The sequence below is a fragment of the Emys orbicularis genome, chromosome 10, assembly GCF_028017835.1.
Source record: "Emys orbicularis isolate rEmyOrb1 chromosome 10, rEmyOrb1.hap1, whole genome shotgun sequence".
Taxonomy (NCBI): Eukaryota; Metazoa; Chordata; order Testudines; family Emydidae; genus Emys; species Emys orbicularis.
This window is the reverse complement of record NC_088692.1, coordinates 8,444,583-8,463,304: the sequence shown is the minus strand read 5'-3', so window position 1 is coordinate 8,463,304 and position 18,722 is coordinate 8,444,583. Positions and strand designations below refer to the sequence as shown.

The 18,722-nt window shown below is 51.3% G+C and overlaps 1 protein-coding gene across 2 annotated transcripts in view; it reads right to left on the bottom strand.

Annotated features, from left to right (window-relative positions):
* Positions 1-2,009: 2,009 nt before the first annotated feature.
* MAP2K3 (mitogen-activated protein kinase kinase 3) overlaps positions 2,010-18,722 on the bottom strand; it is a 50,847-nt gene continuing 34,134 nt past the window's right edge. For both annotated transcript variants that reach the window (XM_065412169.1, XM_065412168.1), the window contains exons 4-13: positions 18,347-18,395; positions 11,388-11,501; positions 10,546-10,665; positions 9,844-9,960; positions 9,488-9,539; positions 8,178-8,305; positions 7,155-7,232; positions 3,500-3,639; positions 2,575-2,620; positions 2,010-2,093 (exon numbers count right to left, since the gene is read on the bottom strand). In XM_065412169.1, the coding sequence (XP_065268241.1) occupies positions 2,010-2,093; positions 2,575-2,620; positions 3,500-3,639; positions 7,155-7,232; positions 8,178-8,305; positions 9,488-9,539; positions 9,844-9,960; positions 10,546-10,665; positions 11,388-11,501; positions 18,347-18,395 (928 nt within the window). The remainder of the gene's footprint in view (positions 2,094-2,574; positions 2,621-3,499; positions 3,640-7,154; positions 7,233-8,177; positions 8,306-9,487; positions 9,540-9,843; positions 9,961-10,545; positions 10,666-11,387; positions 11,502-18,346; positions 18,396-18,722) is intronic.

Below are 18,722 nucleotides of genomic sequence, written 5' to 3'. Positions count from 1 at the left end.
CAATTTCCCCTTGTAGAGAAGCCCTTAGATTGACTATGCAGAAAAACTACAAGAGCCATGAACTCAGGGCACCTGATTTATAAAGGGGCAGAGCACAAGTCAATGGAGCTGCACCCTGAAAGCCAGATCTCCCACGTACAAAGTTCCAAGAGGGGTCTTTAAAGAGGTTCGGTTAAAAAGATGCATTTTTACCAACAAAACCCAAATAACCCCACAATTCTTAGGCCTTGTTGTGACCCATCCCGGCCACCCCAAATGTAACCAGAAAGTTGCTAGCATTCACCAACCCACTAGCCACATATACATTTGTATGTTCATCAGTGATTTAAAAATATACATATATATACACGCACACACACAAATATGTATTGGAAAGGGGGGGGGAAATCAGAAAACTCATTCATTTTAAAAACGTCATTCACATATGGCATGTGCATTCTGTGATCACACACAGCAGAAGTCAGATCATTCCTCCGTTCCCCGGCCCATTTAAAGGCTTCTATGGCTGCGGGAGGGGGGACCCATCATCCGGTTTTCACAGTGGATTTGTTAAGGAAGGGGAAGCCCCCTTCCTCCCACAAGGAAAGGGTTTAATTTATAGCTAGTTCGATTAAAACTAGGAAATGAGTTACAGAGTCCATTGTATATACACATCAAATGTACAATTACCGACACCACCTCTACACATCATTGGCTTTACATTGATTTTTTTTTTTTTGGTTAACACAGGACTGAGTAGGTATTAAAGCAACCTCAGAAACCAACAAGAGTCACAGTGCTGGGTCAGTTCTTGAGCTCCGGGTGGGAGGGCCCAGCCCCAGGGGGCAGAGGGGAAGGGGGACAAGTCATAGCCTCTATGAACATCTGAAACCCCGCTGAGGGTGGGATTTTGGCACCTAACTCACTGACTGCCAATGGGAGCTGGCCGCCTAACTGCCTAGCCAATCCCAGCCCGGTTTATTGGGGGAGGGGTATCCGTTGAACCCTCTCCCCAAATACCATGGGCCTGTGTCCGTTTGGACAGGGGTGCACTGGCCAGTGTGAGTGGGGAAGCGGGTCACCGATCCGAGACGGGAACACAGACGCCCAGGGAGCGTGGGTGCAGGAGCTTAGAACAAGCTGGGACTGTTTGAACAGGCTTTTGAGTGGGGGGGGTGGGAGGGGAGGGTCACTGTAACAGTCTAGGGAGACCTGACCTGTTTGTGGGTTTGCCTCAAGAGGGCTCTGGGAAGGGAGGGGCACCTCGGCCTTCGAGAGCCACGCACTTCTGATCCTGGAGCCGTGACACCCCCCGCCACCTCTTCCACAAGCAGCAGCAAACGGCAGCTGTGCACAGATTTCCACAGACCCCTTTCTGAATAGAGCCCTGTGGGATCCCCGCAGCCAGGGTACTGGGCGGGGAGGGCGGAACAAGACTGAACTCTGATGGAGGCAGCCCGTGCACCCTCTGGCCCCCAGTGGCTCAGGAAGAGACCCCCCCCTCCCCACCTCTCCAGGTCTCGGAGAGGCAGGGACAGGAGACTGGAGAGTGCAAGAAGGATCTCTTGGCTCTGCTGCACAATGGAGGGAGCAAGTGCAAATATTCTCTGGACCCTTCACTGCCGAAACCAGACTGGTAGTAGGGAAGGGCACTTTCATACTCCCCCGGCCCCATCCTCGGGCATAGCAGATTCCTCAACTCAGATACCAGGAGTCTGGTTCCCCTGACACAACGGAGGAGGAATGTCTGGCCCCAGCAGGTCATCTCCTGAGCCCACTCGGTCCCATGAGTTAGTCAGTAACGGCAGTGACCACTACGTGTGTCAATTTCCAAGGTCCTTCCTGTGTCACTTTCAGCGTACAGGTGATAAAAACCAGAGTGCCCCCACGCTCGGCTGGCTTGGAGATGAACACAGGCAGGGGAGATGCAATTTGTGCAAACCACCGTGAACATGAGTCCTCATTCTCTCTTGTGCAGGGAAGCCAGGACGTTGGTTTGAAGTGACTGTACGTGGCAGCGAGCTGGTGAGTTAGGAGTCTTCCCCGAGGATCTCTGTCACGAAGGAGACCATGTCAGTCTCTTTGGTGTTGTGCAAGGTAAAGAAAGGATGTTCCTGCCAACGAGAACCAGGATGGGGTCAGCTTGGGCATGAGGAAGGACAACACTGAACACAATTGTGGCAGGAGTCACAAAGTCAGCAATACATTGTGGTGGCTCTCTTCCCTCACAACCATACCCCTAGGCAAATACAACAAGAATGCCTAAGGCTGGTACATTGATCCTTTTAGACAGCACGTTTGAGGCCCTGGGCTGAATCTCAGTAGGACACTGAGCTGAACAGATTCATTTCACACTTTGTGACCTCTGCTTTCAAAGTATATGCAAGATTCAAAGACAAAAGTCCGACACCGGGGAGGAGTCAACCCCACTGCGCCACAGGTAGCAGAAGCCAGTGTAACCAGCTGATGGGTGTGTGTTACAGCTCCTCCTCTGTGCCGGTCAGCAGATTATCTGGGTTCTTACAGCCCCTATTCATTTAGCTTTAGTTACAGGCCAAGATTTTGTGAGATCAAAGAATAAAAATCCACGCTCACCATAAGTTCTAAATAGTTCATTCGTTCTGCAGGGTTCTTCCTTAAGCTGGAACAGAAAACAAACAAAAAAAATGTCCATGATACAGTGACTTCATCCCAGGAGTGGGAGACCACTAGCCAGCATCCCCTTCTTTCTATTAGGCAACTACCAGTTCTTAACTCCCATTGGTTACACAAGCATTGGCTTTGAACCAAAGAGCCTAGCAAATCAATTAGGCAGGCAAATAGGAAAGCACTGTCAGAAAGCAAACACAAATTTGTTAGTCTCTAAGGTGCCACAAGTACTCCTTGTTCTTATTCCTGGCCTGGTAATCAGTCACATGAAAACCTCACCCTTCGCCTTGTACAGCCAGAGCACATGCAAGCTATGCCCAAGATGAGAGGACCCAACAGGACAGATACCACATGCCAATACCTAGTCCAGAATCATAGGCCCAGCTACAGCCCAGCTAAGAGCCGAAGGCTACTACGGTGCAGATCCTAGTTGCGCTTCAAATGGTGCGCGAAGCGCAGCCCAGCTGAGATGTGCTTTATCCTCTGAAAATCCCAATCAACCTTCACCCAATTTTAAGTGGCAGCCAAAGGCAGCAGATGCACCAGGATGCTCTGGGTTGAGTTTCTGCAGCTGAACAAGTCATCACTGAAATTCCAACAGGGTGAACCGTACAAAGCGGCGGAGCAATCTGTTTCTTTTCAGCCGACCCAGCTGATTCAGGGCAGGAAACCAAACCCATCTGTGGGGCGTTTGTGGCACAGATTGCAGGAGAGTGGTGATTCGGGACGAGGGGACAGGGAAGACTTAGGGGGGGTCCCGAGGCAGAATAAAGGTAAGTTTTGTGCTTTGATACAGGAGACCAGCACTCGGCATCGGGAAGCCTCCATAGGCTCAGACAGGAGACTGATGGGGTTCAATTCAGACACTCACCACTGTGCTGTGAAGTCCACAAACTCCTTTGAGAAGCGATCCGCAGGGAGCTGGGGCGAAGGCTCCTCTACTACTTGCTTGAGTTGCTGGAAGGGGGTACCCCAGGACTCGTAGGGGAAGCGGAGAATGGCCATCTCGATCTAGGGGGGGGAAGGGAGAAAAAAGGCAGCCATGAGGAATTGGCTATACTGCATGTCTGTCCTCAGACTGCTCTGCAGCATCATAGTACTTAGATAGTTTTCTGGGGTAGGGACTGTCTTTGTGTTTGTACAGCACCTAACACAAAGGGTCCTGGGCCATGACTCAGGTTCCTAGACACAACAGCAATACCAGCTTTATTCCGATAGCCCCCAACTGGGCACTAGTAGGTAATACTGTTTCAGTGAAAAAACGGTGACGCTTTTAAATGAACTTTCTGACCAAAGTGAAAGTTTCCTGCCAAAACGTTCCAGTTTTTCATTTAAAAAAAAAAATGAAACCAGAAGCTAAAATGCTTTTCCACAACTCCAATTCCCCCCTCCCCCCTAGTTTTTGGCTTCTCACCCATATACACTTTTACCCTGATATAACACGGCCCGATATAACACGAATTCGGATATAACGCGGTAAAGCAGTGCTCCGGGGGGGGGCGGGGCTGCGCACTCCGGCAGATCAAAGCAAGTTCGATAGAACGCAGTTTCACCTATAACGTGGTAAGATTTTTTGGCTCCTGACAGCGTTCTATTGGAGTAGAAGTGTATTATATATTCTCCTAGGAAATTTTGAAAAACAGGATTTTTTTTATTTTATTTTTTTTTAAATGTTCTCCATGAAAAAAGAAGAGGCATTTCTGAGATGCTTTGCAGGTGTCCCTTCAGTATTACTCTGCCCGTTTTCAACATGTCCATCACGTGGCATCTGGGCATCTTTTAAGATTCCTAACACCCTCCTGAGTTAACACTAACCCCTACAGGGAATATTACTACACAAAAAGACACGCCCATGGAATAGGAAAGCCAATGGAAGGGAATTAGTTAGCAGGGAATTGGCTATGCCAGCTTGGACCATGAATCCACCAAACCTGCTATCTTTACTCTATCAGCAGCCTTTGCTGCATGTTTCAGAGGCATGCAAAATCCTACCAGGCACCCAGAGGCATCATGTCATGCTGGCCACGTAGAGAAAGGATGTTTATTTGGTGATCGGCTTATGCCCAGAATCAGGAGATTCAACCACCTCTACCCTGGCCTGCATAATTTCCAAACGTTCTTGGTCAAAGCCAGGCTGCCTCGTCAAATCCAACAAAAATCTCCAGCCTTCTGCGGGAGCACATTCCAGAGGCTTCTTTTCTTTTAAGTCTGATGGTAACTTGGAGCTCGCGCAAAGGAGGGACAATAGGAACAGAAGGGATTGATCAGCTCCGAGTACTCCCCACATACTTGCTTACTGCCCTCCAGCTCTTTTTTCAGAGCTAAAACACTCAGCCTTCCTCCTCTCCCCTCGACTGCACGTTCTCCCACATCTCTAGACAGCTTCGCTGCCCCTTCTCCGGGGCCACGGCCGCAGCTGTATCTTTAAGGTACATCGCCACACACCCTGTCTCGGTAGCGAAGATCGGGTAGGCGGCTCGTGCGGTTGGCTCCTAAAGGAGAACGCTGCGGGCCAGTGGCCCAGCAAGCTCTGGAAGGGTTTGGAACGCGTAGAAGCCAGAGTCTAGCCAGCTTCGTGGCCCAATGCAAGTTTAGCTAAGTTTAGCCTCTGCCGTTTATGCCCTTAACTACTACAATGAGAGTTGCCCTGTAAAAATTCTATGTAGTGCTACGAGGGGCAGCGGGGTATGGCACCGCGTTACAGAGGATTCATGCCTGCCCTCAGACAGGCACTGTTACCTGCTGGAAGAGTCACTGCCTGCCTGGCACATGCCAGGATGGGAGGGCAGGCAGAAGCCCTCAATGAGCTCTCTGACACCCCGCAGGGACACTGGGCCCACAATGCAGCAGCCCCAGGAGGCTTTGATCTCATGTTTGGTGACCAGCCTGGATTTGGATTCTAGCTGCCGGAAAACTGTGTGCAACCCGCCCACGAAAAGACCCTATTTGGTACTAGCCAACAGTCCTGAAAACATGCTGGTCTGAAGTCATCAAGCCCCATTAGGTTACAAAAACAGGAAGCCACCCCAGAGGAAGACATTAGTAAGAGTCACACAGGTTGGGGCGAAAATCAGCTGCCTGCTGGCAGCATTTCAGTGGAGCCCTCCCTCTGGCTTTTAAATAAGCTGATAGATTTCCTCATTCACACAATCGCTCATCGCACGGCTTCCTGCATTTGGGGAGGAAAACTGAAGCATGATCACATTTCCAGGCTGCTGCGCGGGTGTCCAATCAGCTCAGCTCCAGACTGGAAGCAAATTCAAACAGAAAAAACGCACAAGTGTTGGAGGTTGCTTTTGCGGGGGGGGGGGGGGGCGCAGCTGGGGGAGAGAACATTTGCGAAGGCAGTTCTTTGCAGCATGCACAAGCCAACTTCATGAATGTCACGGTTAAAAGCTTAGGGGAAATCCTAAAAAAAAAATTCTACCCACTCAGCCTCTCTATCTCTTGGAAGGGGCGAAAACATTTCCCAGGCTTTAACTTCTTTGAGCCAAGAACCGGGATTTCCTTCGTCCATTGGTGCCAGAAGGCTTTAGATGCTCACTGAAACAGCAGTTTCTTACACTTGGTAGATAAGCTACCCTAAGCCACCACTACTATGAATCAGATTTATAACCAGTTAGCGGCATGGCTGGCTTGAAACATTCCTTGTGTCCACGCATCACGAGAGCTGTGTCTTCCCCACCCTCCCCAGCTAGAGGTCTTGAGACTGGTGCAACTCACTTCTGGCAACACCCAGACCCCAAAAGCTGTGCTTTCTGTAACTGGTTTGGCTGGCCCTCCTTCCCTCCCAGCTCTCTGTGCAGTGGAATATCCCACATCGCATTGACCCACCTGCTGCTCTGGGTGCATGTTCTCCGGGCACTATGGCATGACTTGCCCAGATATTCCCAGAATGCACTGCTACACAGGTCAGGCACATGGTACAACCAGCTGCGCTGGCAGAAAGGTTGCTGCTTAGGTACAGATTGAACCACGTTCCTTGTAACCAGCTATGGAGACCATGCCCCCGACTGGCACAAGAGGGAAGCTGGAGGGTTGGCAGGGCCGTAGATGCGGTGTTAAAAGCCTGGACTCCTGGCTTCCCACAAGTAGCACCAGCACCCTCTTCATCAGTCTGGACCCAACACCCCTGGGAGCCCACAGCCCAGACTGACATTTTCATTTGCCTGCCAAGGGATTTAAGCCCCTCTGGAGCGGGGAGTGGCTCAGAGCTAACCTGATACTGCACAATATACTTGTGAAAACCACAGCCCGAGGCAGCAAAACAGCTGTACTGGGGAACACAAGGAGAACGGCAGTCTGTTGAGAGCCAAACCCAGAGGCCCTTACTGTGTCTTCATCCAGTCGTGCTCCCATAGACGTGAACAGGAACTGGCCTTAGGATTTGGCCTCTACTGGAATGTATCCTCCTGGGGTGGCAGTTTCCAAACCGCTTTAAGCACGACCAGGCTAGACGCCGGAGTTAGGCCCACCTGGCCCTCCCCAGCGTGGTCACACAGACCACAGAGCGCGAGCACCATTACCATTGTGATTCCAAGACTCCACACGTCGGACTTCACGTTGTAGCCCTTCTGGTTCAGTTCCGGGTTTATTCTCTCGGGCTGTAACGACAAGATGGAAGATGCATTCAACTCAATCTCATTTGCCCAACGTAGAAGACAGATGGACAGACACCTGCCAGCGTATATCCTGGACTATGAAACCCAGCCTGGGTGGGCTCCCCATGGGCTGATGTTAGCGTATAGGCTCCCCCGAGAAAAGGTTACCTCTAAACGTGACTGATCAAAGCAATGTCTTGATCAGCCTTACCCACATTAATTCTGTTCTTCTTTCCCCACATTCCAACTCCCAGAAATGGCTTCTACTGCAATTGCCACTATTATCAGTTATGGTGGCCCTCCTGGTGCCAGACACTGTGCAACCATCTGAGAAAAGGGCAGTTCCTGCCCCAAGGAATGTGCAGTCTGCACAGATAACAAGACAGCAACAGGTGGATAACACTGGGCGGGGCGCTGGGAGGACAAGGCAAGCAGTGAAACAATCCTGATTAGTTCAGTAAGTAGAAATGTCAGCACACGAAGTGTCTAGCCAATGAGGAGGCAGCCAGCCAACCAACAGGCATCTTCTGCCAACAGCCAGGCTGGTAAGACGATTCCCTGTGCTATTCTGAGGACAGAAGATGGCAGGGGAGCAGCCTGGGTTACAGTGACAACGCTTGGTGCCCAATCCAACAAAGCCCAGGCTTAACTACGCGAGGAACCCGGCTGACTCAGTTATACAGATGTGCAGTGACTTGAGCGGGGCCAATTACATGCTTCAAGTTAAACCAAGTGCTTTGCTGAATCGGTGCCCCCAGAGAACATTCTGTGAGCAGTTCGATTTCAGGGCAGGTCAAGGGGAGTGGGCAGGGGTTTGTTTTCAAACTACCCCATTCTGTTCCGATTTAAAATTAGGAGCTCGGGAGGGGACAGACCCACCCCCAGCTGATCCAAGGCAGAATGCAGGCTCAAAATGACAGACCAGATTACGCATCCACACACACTTACAGCCATGTAGGGTTTACAGCCAGCGTCCATGGTCTTAGCAACGGAGTCCACCAAGTAGCCACTGATTCCAAAGTCGCACATTTTCACATGCCCCTCCTTGTTAATGAGAACGTTGGAAGGTTTCACATCTAACAGGATTACAGAGAGGGAGCGGATTACACCTTCAATTCAGAAAGCACAAAAGAAGTGGGCTACAGAGTTAAGGAGGCTTAAAACCAGGAAGTCAATGTTCCTATCTGGTAGAGACTTTGCAGGGAATCCTGGCTGACTCAAGGGAGAGAGGATAAGCCAAAGGAAACAAGACCAGAAGTCAAAAGCCCCACTGATCCTGGATTTTAATATTATACGCTCTTATTTTTAGTATGCTTTGCACTTCTACGGCACCTTATATCCCAGGACAATGAGCTAAGCCTCTACCTCCTTAGGCAGCAGACAGATCTCCTCTGATGCAGAACCTGAAGCACAGACGGATTAAGTGACTTGCCCAAGGTTATGCCTCTGCTATAGCAGAGCAAGGAAGAGGACCTAAGTCTCCTGACTTCCAGTCCCCGAGTTTTAGCCATGAGTTCATCCTTCAGCCCCCGGCCAGCTGCAAGGAATTTGAGGGGATTTTTCTAACAGTCTGCAATTTATGCTCATTCTTCAGGAGCTGAGGTTATGAGAGTGGGAAGTATGTGGAAATGAAATTGTTCCACATTCCAGCTGGAAAGGAGAAAAGGCCCAGAATCATGTGGTGGGTTAGAAGTAAGGCTACGTTTTAGTCATGGGTATTTTGAGTAAAAGTCATGGACAGTAAACAAAAATTCACAGCCCGTGACCTGTCCATGACTTTTATTATATACCCCTAATGAAAATGTGGACCGGGGGGTGGTCTGGGGGCGCCACGGATGCTGGGGGGGGAGGGGAGTGGCCTGGGACCCCTGCTGGTGCTGGAGGGGGGTGCGGCAGCACACAGCCCAGGACCCCTGCTGGTGCTGGGGGGGTGGGGGTGGGGCACGCGGCCCAGGACCCCTGCTGGTGCTGGGGGCTCAAACAGCCCCTGAGACAGCACCAGCCGTTGCAGAAGTCACAGAGGTCACGGAATCCGTGACAGACATGCAGCCTTAGTTATAAGGAACAACTTCAATGAGTCATGGGTGCCAAACATCCCTCAGGGTCAGGCCCTTAGGTTTGAAGCTTGTCTCAAGATTCTGCCAAATGAATCCAGGAGCCAGACACACCCAGCATCCTACAGGATTTGTGCCCTTTGAAGATGGATTCTAAGGCGAGAGAATCGTGCCGGCATGTCATTCTAGTCACCCAGCACTTACCTCTGTGAATCACTGACAGTTTACTGTGCAAATGCTCCAGTGCTCGCACAATCTAGAGAGCAGAAGAGAAAGAGCTCGTTAGACACACTGAACCTCACAGCGTCAGCCTTTCCCAGCAAAACCGCTTCTAAACGTCTTCGAACAGGTGGCTTGTGCCATTAGCTTCAGGGCAACAGCGCCGGCAACGCGTGGTCTCCATGCGTACATATGAACGTCACAATGCTTAGGACCTGTGCAGCATGCATCAGCGCCAAGCCCTGGGGCAGTGCAAGCTTCCAGAGTCAAAGGTGGGGTCGGCCAGGGGATGTACTGAAGGACACCACACGGCATTCGCCGATAGAAAGTCAGCCACTCACAGACACAGCGATCTTCCCGAGGATATCCTCAGGGATTGTCTTCTTCTTCTCCAGCACCTTCTTGTAGAATTTATCCAGAGACGTGTCCATCAGCTCCATGCAGATCCACACATCGCCCTAATGAGGAGAGAAGCAGTTCATGAGGAAGAGGAGGAGGAATTTCCTTGCACAGAATCATCCTGAGATCAAATGAAGGTGCCAGTCCCTGCCCTTTTGATGCTTACAACAACAGCTTACAGGTTTGCCCGCAGCAGCTCCTTCTGTATCAGAGCATCATGTCTGCCTGGGGCGTGGGCGGGATGAAGACACATGGGCCAAAGCTGCACTTAGATACCGTTGCAAGTACTGTTTTAGGGCCTGGTCCAAAGTACAGCGACGTTGATGGAAAGATCCCCATGGATGCAATGGGCTTTGAATCAGAGCCTTAGTATGGAGGTGGGACAGTGGAGGAGAGAGAGACTACCCCTCCACCCAGTCTCCTTGGCACTTTGTGGATGTAATATGGTGGCCTAGGATCTACTCCTTCTGGAGAATTGACGGATCTGTGCCATGCTGGAGTCCAACCATCCACGGAAACAGCCCATGCAGAATGGCAAGGGGAGGCTGGATATGGGGTTCTTCAAGAAACCATTTCACCCCATACCATAAGCAGGTTAAGACCTGAGCTGCCAGGGTGCGCCAGACCTAATACTGCCCTGTTACCTCTCGGAAGAGGGCTCCATAGAAGGTGACTGTATAGAAGCAGTCTACTGTCCTCATGGAGATGTCCAAGTCCATCAGTAACCTCTTCTGCTCCTGAGTGTTCACGGTCGCTCGGATTCTCTGAGAAAGAAAAAAAAAAGTCATTAGCCAACGGTTACACTCTTGGGCCCACACGTGACACCTTAAAGCTCTAAGTACTTAATGGGGGGGTCTAAGAGCCCCATTGTTAACCTAACCTTCACTAGGCCTCTCATCTTGCATCTGCAGTGCTGACGATGCACAGAACTGCACCCACACCTTACGTCATTTAGATGCGTAGGTCCCAGATTTCCAGGTGGTGTACGTGGGTACCACTGAGGGATAGGAGTCTCCACTACCATTGGTTGACTCCGTGGCAGGCACTGAAGCATGCCAGCCCCTGAACGGGCACTTAGACATCCAAGTGGCCTACACAGCAGGTCCAAGTGACCGAGGGCACGAACCAAGTGGCTGGGATGTCATGCACTGAGCTTTGAAATGCTTCGGAGCTTCATGCCCTGCAGGAGTAGCGCTCCATTCCCTGCAGGAAGGTGGGTTCTGCTCATGCTTTCCCACTCGCCTAGTAAGTGCCTCCCCAAATCCAGCCCCACCAATGGAATGCTGGAGTCACACACGGAGCTAGGCAGGGTCTCCTTCACATCCAGGTACCCAAGGAGATGGGGGCTCAATCCAACAGCCAGTGGAGTCACTCGGGTTCTCTCCATCGGCTCCAACGGGAGCTAGACTGGGTTTCTAGAGGAGCTGCTCCCTGCTCTCTAGATCCTCACGCTCCGCTGCAGGAGACCCCAGTGTGCTGTTCTCACCTTGACAGCCATGATGGTGCCACTCTGTGCATGCCGTACTTTCTCCACCACTCCATAGGCCCCACGGCCCAGCTCCGAAATGGTCACCAAATCATCGGCCTCCACTTCAAAGTTCTGTAGGAGAGAGGACACCTTACAGCCTACAACAGCACCGACAGGAGACGGACGAAACATGACTAAGAGTGGAGGAGCTACAATCCCTCCCCCGACTGCCACACCCGAAAATGGACACCAACCACAGAACCACGCCTTGACCTGAAGCGTCCACCCCAGACATTCACTTTGATGAGACCGTAACACACTGGTGTAGTTCAGTCATGACTCCTGCTAGAGGTGGCCCACAGGACTATGGCAGCCTGCTGAATACGCACAGCTAGCGAAGTTACTTCTTTGGCTCAAGTGATAGACCTAAAATTTTGGTCCCAGGTTTCGTCCCCACTGACCGCTGTGTCTGTAAGCAGGTCAGACGAACAACTTCACATCGCAAGGGCAAGGGAGGTTAATTAGCCCACTTTTCATTTGTCCCACCACAACTTGACTAGCGAATAAGAGGAGAAACACTGTGGAGTGTCCATTGGACATACTCAACCATGCTGGAAACCCAGCACCATCCTGTTTAGACCTGTTCCCACTGCACAGGAGATGCTATCATGCAAAGAGAAGACCTGCTTAGGGCTAACAGCATCCAGTGGGCTGAACTCAAGTCTGAATTCAGGCCATCAGAGTGCCTCCTCCCACCAGACCCCTGTGAAGTTGGCTCCGTCCAAAGTTATTGAAATGTATCCACATTTGACAATCTCCCAGCATGAATCCATAGTCACACTAGGTGCTAGCTGCAATCAACGAAGTGGTGGCCTAGGCTGGGCTTCTGCCTGCACTGGCTGGGACACACTTCACCTAAAGCATTTCCTAACAGCATAAACTGGGCCAGCACTCCACGCTAGACAGGGACCAGTGTCTGCAATGTTACAATATTAACATGAGAGACTCAGCTGCCATCCCAAGCAGACGTGTCTGGGAGAGCGGCACATAACTTGCTACGCAATATGCTCTAAAGACTGCAACTGCACCGCACGCTGCTAGGTTACTGCCTTTGTGAAGTGATTTAAACAGGACAGCGAGCCGGGCTCAGCGAACCGTCCCCTTCCCTGCCTGAGCACCTCCACCAAGTGCTTCCACACCATGGTCTCACTAAGTGGCTTTGCTCAAGCATGTGAAATCAATTAAACACACATGGCGCCACTAAGCCACCTCAGATGAACTCTGCAGCCGCCCTGATGCAGGGAGACACATACTGTGTCTGACTAACAAAGTCATATGCTGGCTGTTACAGAAGCCTGGGTACTGTATATTTTCCCAGCCCCATGTCTGAGATAACTGCTAAGATGGGAAAGCAGATTCCTTGCTGCCTTCCTCCCCAGGACCTGTATGAAGCCCAATGCTCCACAAACACTTGGCAGTCAGAGCCCAGTATTGTATCCCTTAACCCACAGCAAACTGCCATTACACACACACACACCTCAGTATCAGAATTACTGGTGCAAGGATATTTCTATAGTGGCTGAATAAGCAGCAAACAAGCAGCAAACCTGAGCTGAATGCTGGGCCCGCTCTACCCTGTACCATCTTGCATTCCACACGAAATACGGGGAAGCCATATGTCAACCTCGGGTGCAGCTGTGACCCAAGTGTGACCTCCAGCAATCCTGGGAACTATGGAACTCTCTAAGCCTGTCCATCCCCTGCTCCATTCTGCTTCGCAAACTTTTCAGACTCCAGCCAGGCAGCAAATGTGCTGCTACAGAAGCTCAATCAATAGACCTTTAGGGAACCTTATCAATGGGCATGCGCATCGCAGCTATCCAAGAGATCTTCCACTTTCTGCCGCTTTAAACTGACATGTACCTAGGGACATGGAAGGAATGTCATTCAGTGCTGATCATGGACCCAAGCTTTTCTAGTTGGGTGAACCGATGGGAGAGAGAAAATGTTGACTCTCCAGCCCTAAGACATACAGAAGTCCCTTGTTTTAAAGGAACAATGCATTGTTATCTGTGTATAACCCCATATATTCAAGGCAACTGGAACTGGGGAAAAGAGACTTCTGCCTTATTTACACTTCATAGGAAGGACGGCCTGAAAGGTGAATCTTCCCTCACCTCCCCAAAAAAACATTAATAGTCATCTTGTTGATACCTTGGAAACTGCAATCTTGTCTACCCTAGGAGAGACTGGACAGCTGGAGAACTAGCAAGATTGTCAGGAATCAAAAGAAGATTGGAGATGGATAACAAGAGTACACAGATATAACAATACGGATTAAAAAACCCTATGAGGTTTAGAAGGATCCAAAAAAGATTTCAGGGCATAAACCAATCTCTAACTAATTGGGGTTAGGGACAGACTTCCCTGGGGGCAGGTTATCCCACCACTGCCTCCTGTACCTTCCTCTGAAACTACGGCTACTAGCTATTGTTGGATCCAAGTTCCTGGACCAGATGGTCTGATCCAGTCTAGCAATTCCTGTAATGTCCCTCATACCAATGAAGTGAAAGCTGGTTAATCAAGGAAGGGATTTTAATTGAGACTGTTTTTCTTTTAGGTGTTAAATGCAACAAAGTTAGAGTCAACTCCACTCATCCTTTCTATCCTGGGCTGGGATAGCTTCCTGCACATCTGAGAGTCACTCAACAGTGCTTCCTTCGAAGAGATGAAGACTAGAATTGACGTTCCTGATATTTCTAAGGGTTGAGATTTTTTAACACACCCCTTTCCAGCCATCTTTATACATAGTGAGGAGCAGAAAGGGCTGACGCCCCCTTCTGCTCTTTGCATCATCAAGTTTGTTACATTACAGGTCTTGCTACAAGGCAAAGCAGAATTTAAACAGGGGAACACAGATGGTGAAGTAGGACACTTGCATGGATGCGGGCGACGGCAGAGTACCGTCTTCACCCACTCCAGGGCTCTCCCTACTTTCCATCTAGATATTATATGGCCATCGTCCCCTGGTATCTGTGCACCTGACAACCGTGAATGGATTTTATCCTTGCGACACCTCTGTGAGGTAGGGATGTGCAAGCCCCATTAAACAGACAGGGAACGGAGAGACCCAGGGTAGATTAAGTGACGTGCCCATGCTGATCCCATCTCTTGAGCCCAACCCACAGCTCCATCCGCTAGATTATCCTTCCTCCCCTACGTAATCATGGGCTACTCCAAGATTTATTCGCACACCCATTCAGCGCAACAAAGACCAATCCGTTCCTCGCCCCGAGAATTGTGCGAGGAAGCTGCGAGCACTCCGCCCAGCCAGCTGCAGCCCTCCCTTTGCAAGGCAAGATTGGAATGGCCCCTGGTTTTGCTTTGGTCTTCAGGAAATCAACTATTTACACAAGAGTCAAAGCTAAGCTGTGAGGAAGGGCGGGTAAGGTAAGACATTTGTTGCACAAGAGAGGACACTGCTCCAGAAACAACGCCTGCAGGTTACACCCAGAGTGGAGGGGGAACAGTGCTGTGTGCCCTAAAGATCCCTCTCTGTATTAGCCACCGGACCGTGTAATGGTCAGGGGAGAACTCTGCCACACGTGGCCTTTTAACTCTCAACACCGTCCACTAACGCCAGATGTCTCTGGCCCCCGTATGGTCCAGGAAGCAGGGGAGTTCCACGCCTGAGCTCAGCCGTCAGGCATGCACTGCCCAGCACAGGAAGACGCCAGCCACTTCCCCTGCAATACAGCACATCCTGGAAGGAGCTGGCTAGGGCAGAGGGCAGGTCAGCAAGCAGAGTTAGGCTGACCGGGAGACCCCGTGCAAATCACTACCCAAAGGGGCTGCCTCCCGTCGATGCCAGCGGACGAAGCGTGCAGCAGCAGGCTCCCAGCTCCCAAGAGGGCATCTGCGCTGCCTCCGGAGCAGACATTCAGCGAGCACTCCAGTTTATTCTTTTATTCGGGCATTTGCAAGAACCACTTCCAAAAGCCAGCGGCTCCTTCCCCATGAAGGGCCGATGGAGTTGCCAGGATCATCCTCCCCGCTGCTTGCCATGGTCTGAGTTCCCACCCGTCAGGGTGCCAATCCCCTCTACGCTGCTGTGCCAATGCCCGACAGGGCTTGTTTAGGGTTAGCACAGGGGCCACAATGCACATTTTTATGGGTTGCAAAGATACAGTGGACTATGGCTGGGTTTCAAGGCACAATCGCACGTGCCTCAATGCTCCCTCTCTGCCCAGGCCGTCTCCCTGCCCCATGCTGCTCCACTCTGATGTGCAGGCAGCACAAAAGTCCCCGAGTCACAGGGAGCCAAAGCAAGACCCCGGCACACAAAGGGGAAGTCAAGGGCCTGTAGAGACGCTCATACCACAGCACAGCAGCCTGAGGGGAAAGAGGCCGCATGCACCTGCCGGAGAGGGAGGGGACGTTTCTGGCCAGCCAGTTCTGTCACTTGTTTAATTAAAACAAGCGGCACGTACGCTGCACGCTCAGCGGCATCTAGTATCCCTCAAGGTAGGGAGGCAGCGTGCAGCTCCACACTGGGACTGCTTGGAGAGCCACAGGGCAAGGAAACGGACCAGCAGGCAGAGTCCTTTCCCTGAGCTCCAGCCCCCGTAGAGCACCGCACTGCCAGGCTGCTACAAAGCATCTTTCTCCCCCCCAAACTATTAATATGCACATTACCCAATGGCCACTCAAACAAAGGCAATTGGGCCATTTTGCAGGAATGAGCGCAGGCTTCCCCTTCCCCCTGCACAGAGGGCTGGAGATCCAGATCTTATCTGACTTGCCACCTGCCCAGGATGGACGGTAAGCAGCTAGTTATAGCTCTCCTCTAAGGCACTATTTTTAGCCCCACTGCCAACAGCCTGACACGGCCCCAGGAGGGCCCGTAACAAGAGACCGAACGAGCAGAGGCAACAGCTATTTCCAGCTGGTGTTTTTCATTAGCTCACTAGGCATCGCAGGGTAAATCCAAGGGAGACAGGGGAGGAAAGGTGTGGAGTCACGGAAGGGTTATGGCACCGTCCAAGACCCAGGCATGGCTTCTCTTTAGAGGCCTGCAATGAACAGCCCTGGGAATTAGCAACACAAGCGGGGCTTCGTTAGTGAGCGTGCATGGAGCTCACTCTGACTGACTGCAGCTCTGCACACTGGAGGATGGGTCCTTCACCTCTGGGCGAGGTCACCTGCCCTTCAGCTGCACAGTGCTTCACACAGCTGGGTAAGCTCATTCCCTCCCACATGGCTTCAGTGCAGTCCATTGGCCCCGTGATAAGGCAGGCATTGAAGCAAGCCACATGACATGCCACGTTGCCCTGTAGCCACAGAGAGGATAAGGGCCCTGCTACTACTGCCAAAGGAGGGAGATTTCTGCTTGCTCAAGCAGCAGCCCATGCCTGGTGTGGGGGCCAAGAGATCAGGGTTGTAATCCCAGCCCTGCACGTGGGGGATTGTGCCTGTTCTCTGCAGCGCGTGGATTTGTTCCAGAAGCACAATAGCTTTGCACACCCACCACAAGACTCTCTATCCTGCAGGATCCCAAAGTGATCTAACCAAGGAAGGCCAGACCTACACGACAAACTTTGGGCGACGCAAGTGACGTCGGCATTCAGCCACCCCAGCTGGTACACCGCTTGCATCAATACAAAGCGCAATGTTTTCTGGGAAATTTTTGCAACGTGTTGTGTGATAGACATGACTCGCCCAGGGATCTCTGGAAGCTAAGGGTCAAGTTCCCAGCATGCAACTTTCTCCAGCCCATAATGCTATCCATAGCCCATTTAAAAAAAAAAAAAAAAAGACATGAAAATTAAGTCCCCCCGCGTGGCTCATTTCGCTGTCCGCCCTCTGGGACAGAAGCAGGAAACCCACAGAGCTCTGTTCTATTCTCATGAGCGTTGCTGGGCCGGTGGCCTAAAGGAGACAGACTGGGGCTCAGAAGACCCAGTTCTGCCACAGATTTTCCGTGTGACCTTGAACAAGTCTCGTCTTCTCTGTCCCTCAGCTTCTCCATGTAGAGAACAGAGACAATGCTGCCCTACAGCACAGGGTGCATTTTGAGACCCTGACGTAAAAGGTGCCAGAGACCTATTCGCTACACAGCCCTGGTGACGGCCCCCACCTCTGAGGCAGAGGGTGTCACTAGGCGGACAGTGGATGCACACAACCGTGAGATGGGGGGAGGTATTTTGGGCAAGCCTCCGTCTCTTACAGTAAGAGGCCAGGGGATCCCCTCATGTCCATGCACAGAAGAAGAGAGCCTCTCTTCTTAAAGGTGCCGCCTTGACGAGCCCCACAAGGAATGCAGCATGCTATCTGCCTCTGAAGAACAATGGGTTTTGTCAGCTCGGTCTGGATTCCAACCAACGTGTCTGAAGAGCACAGGTTTTACACTCCTGGTGCACAGATCCCTTAACCACCTCCTGCTAGAATCACTGCTGGTCTTGTTCCTTTCTGTACTGCAGGGCCCGCTCAGGGAGCCAAGGACTCCACTCCAGCAGGCCTCTGAGCTGCATCATCCTATTACTCACTCTCTCCGGCACCTACCATGACTTGGGTGGAGTTCTCTGGCCTGTGCCATGCAGGGGGTCAGGCTGGAGGATCGGAATGGTCCCTTCTGGCCTTAATCCATTAACTGCTAATCCCAATTCCCCACCCCACCTCCATCAGCTCTACCATTTGGCCATTCACCTTTTAGACCCTGATGCAGAAACTCATCACTGAATGTGGGGAAGGTTTTGCAGACTGAAATATCAACCCATTGTAGAAACCCCAAGGGAGGCAGCAGGAGTGCACGTTGCCACCAGGTTGAGCTCAACGCTCTTTGAAATGTAAGACTGCTTTCGTAGAGGTTTGACAATTGGTGAGATGGGACAGACAGACGGATCTGACACACGTGTTTAAATATGGGGGTGGCGAAGTACGAGCAAGGACCAGAAGAAGGAAAAACCATTGAAACATACTTTATCTCCAATCGTAATGAAGGTTCTGGAGTCCAAGTTCCTCGGGGGCCTGCACGGAAAAAAGAGAAGTTAGCAAGAAGATCAGTGACTGCAGGTCTCAAACCCATGAAGCGCTTGCATTGCCCACATCTCCGTCCTTAGGGTCCCATTTACAAATACAGGCCTCTATCCTGCCAGCACTAGAGTACATATGTAGCCTTCCTCACGCACGGAGCCTCCGCTGCCTACTCGCACAATTCAAGCGATGCACGTGCTCCACTGTTTGTTGAGTCCGGGCCATAGTCAACCCGAAGGAGTCAAATACATCCAACCAATGGGCCAGTGGAGATTCTCTCACATCAGGAGATCAGCCAGAGATACTGATTTATGACATTAA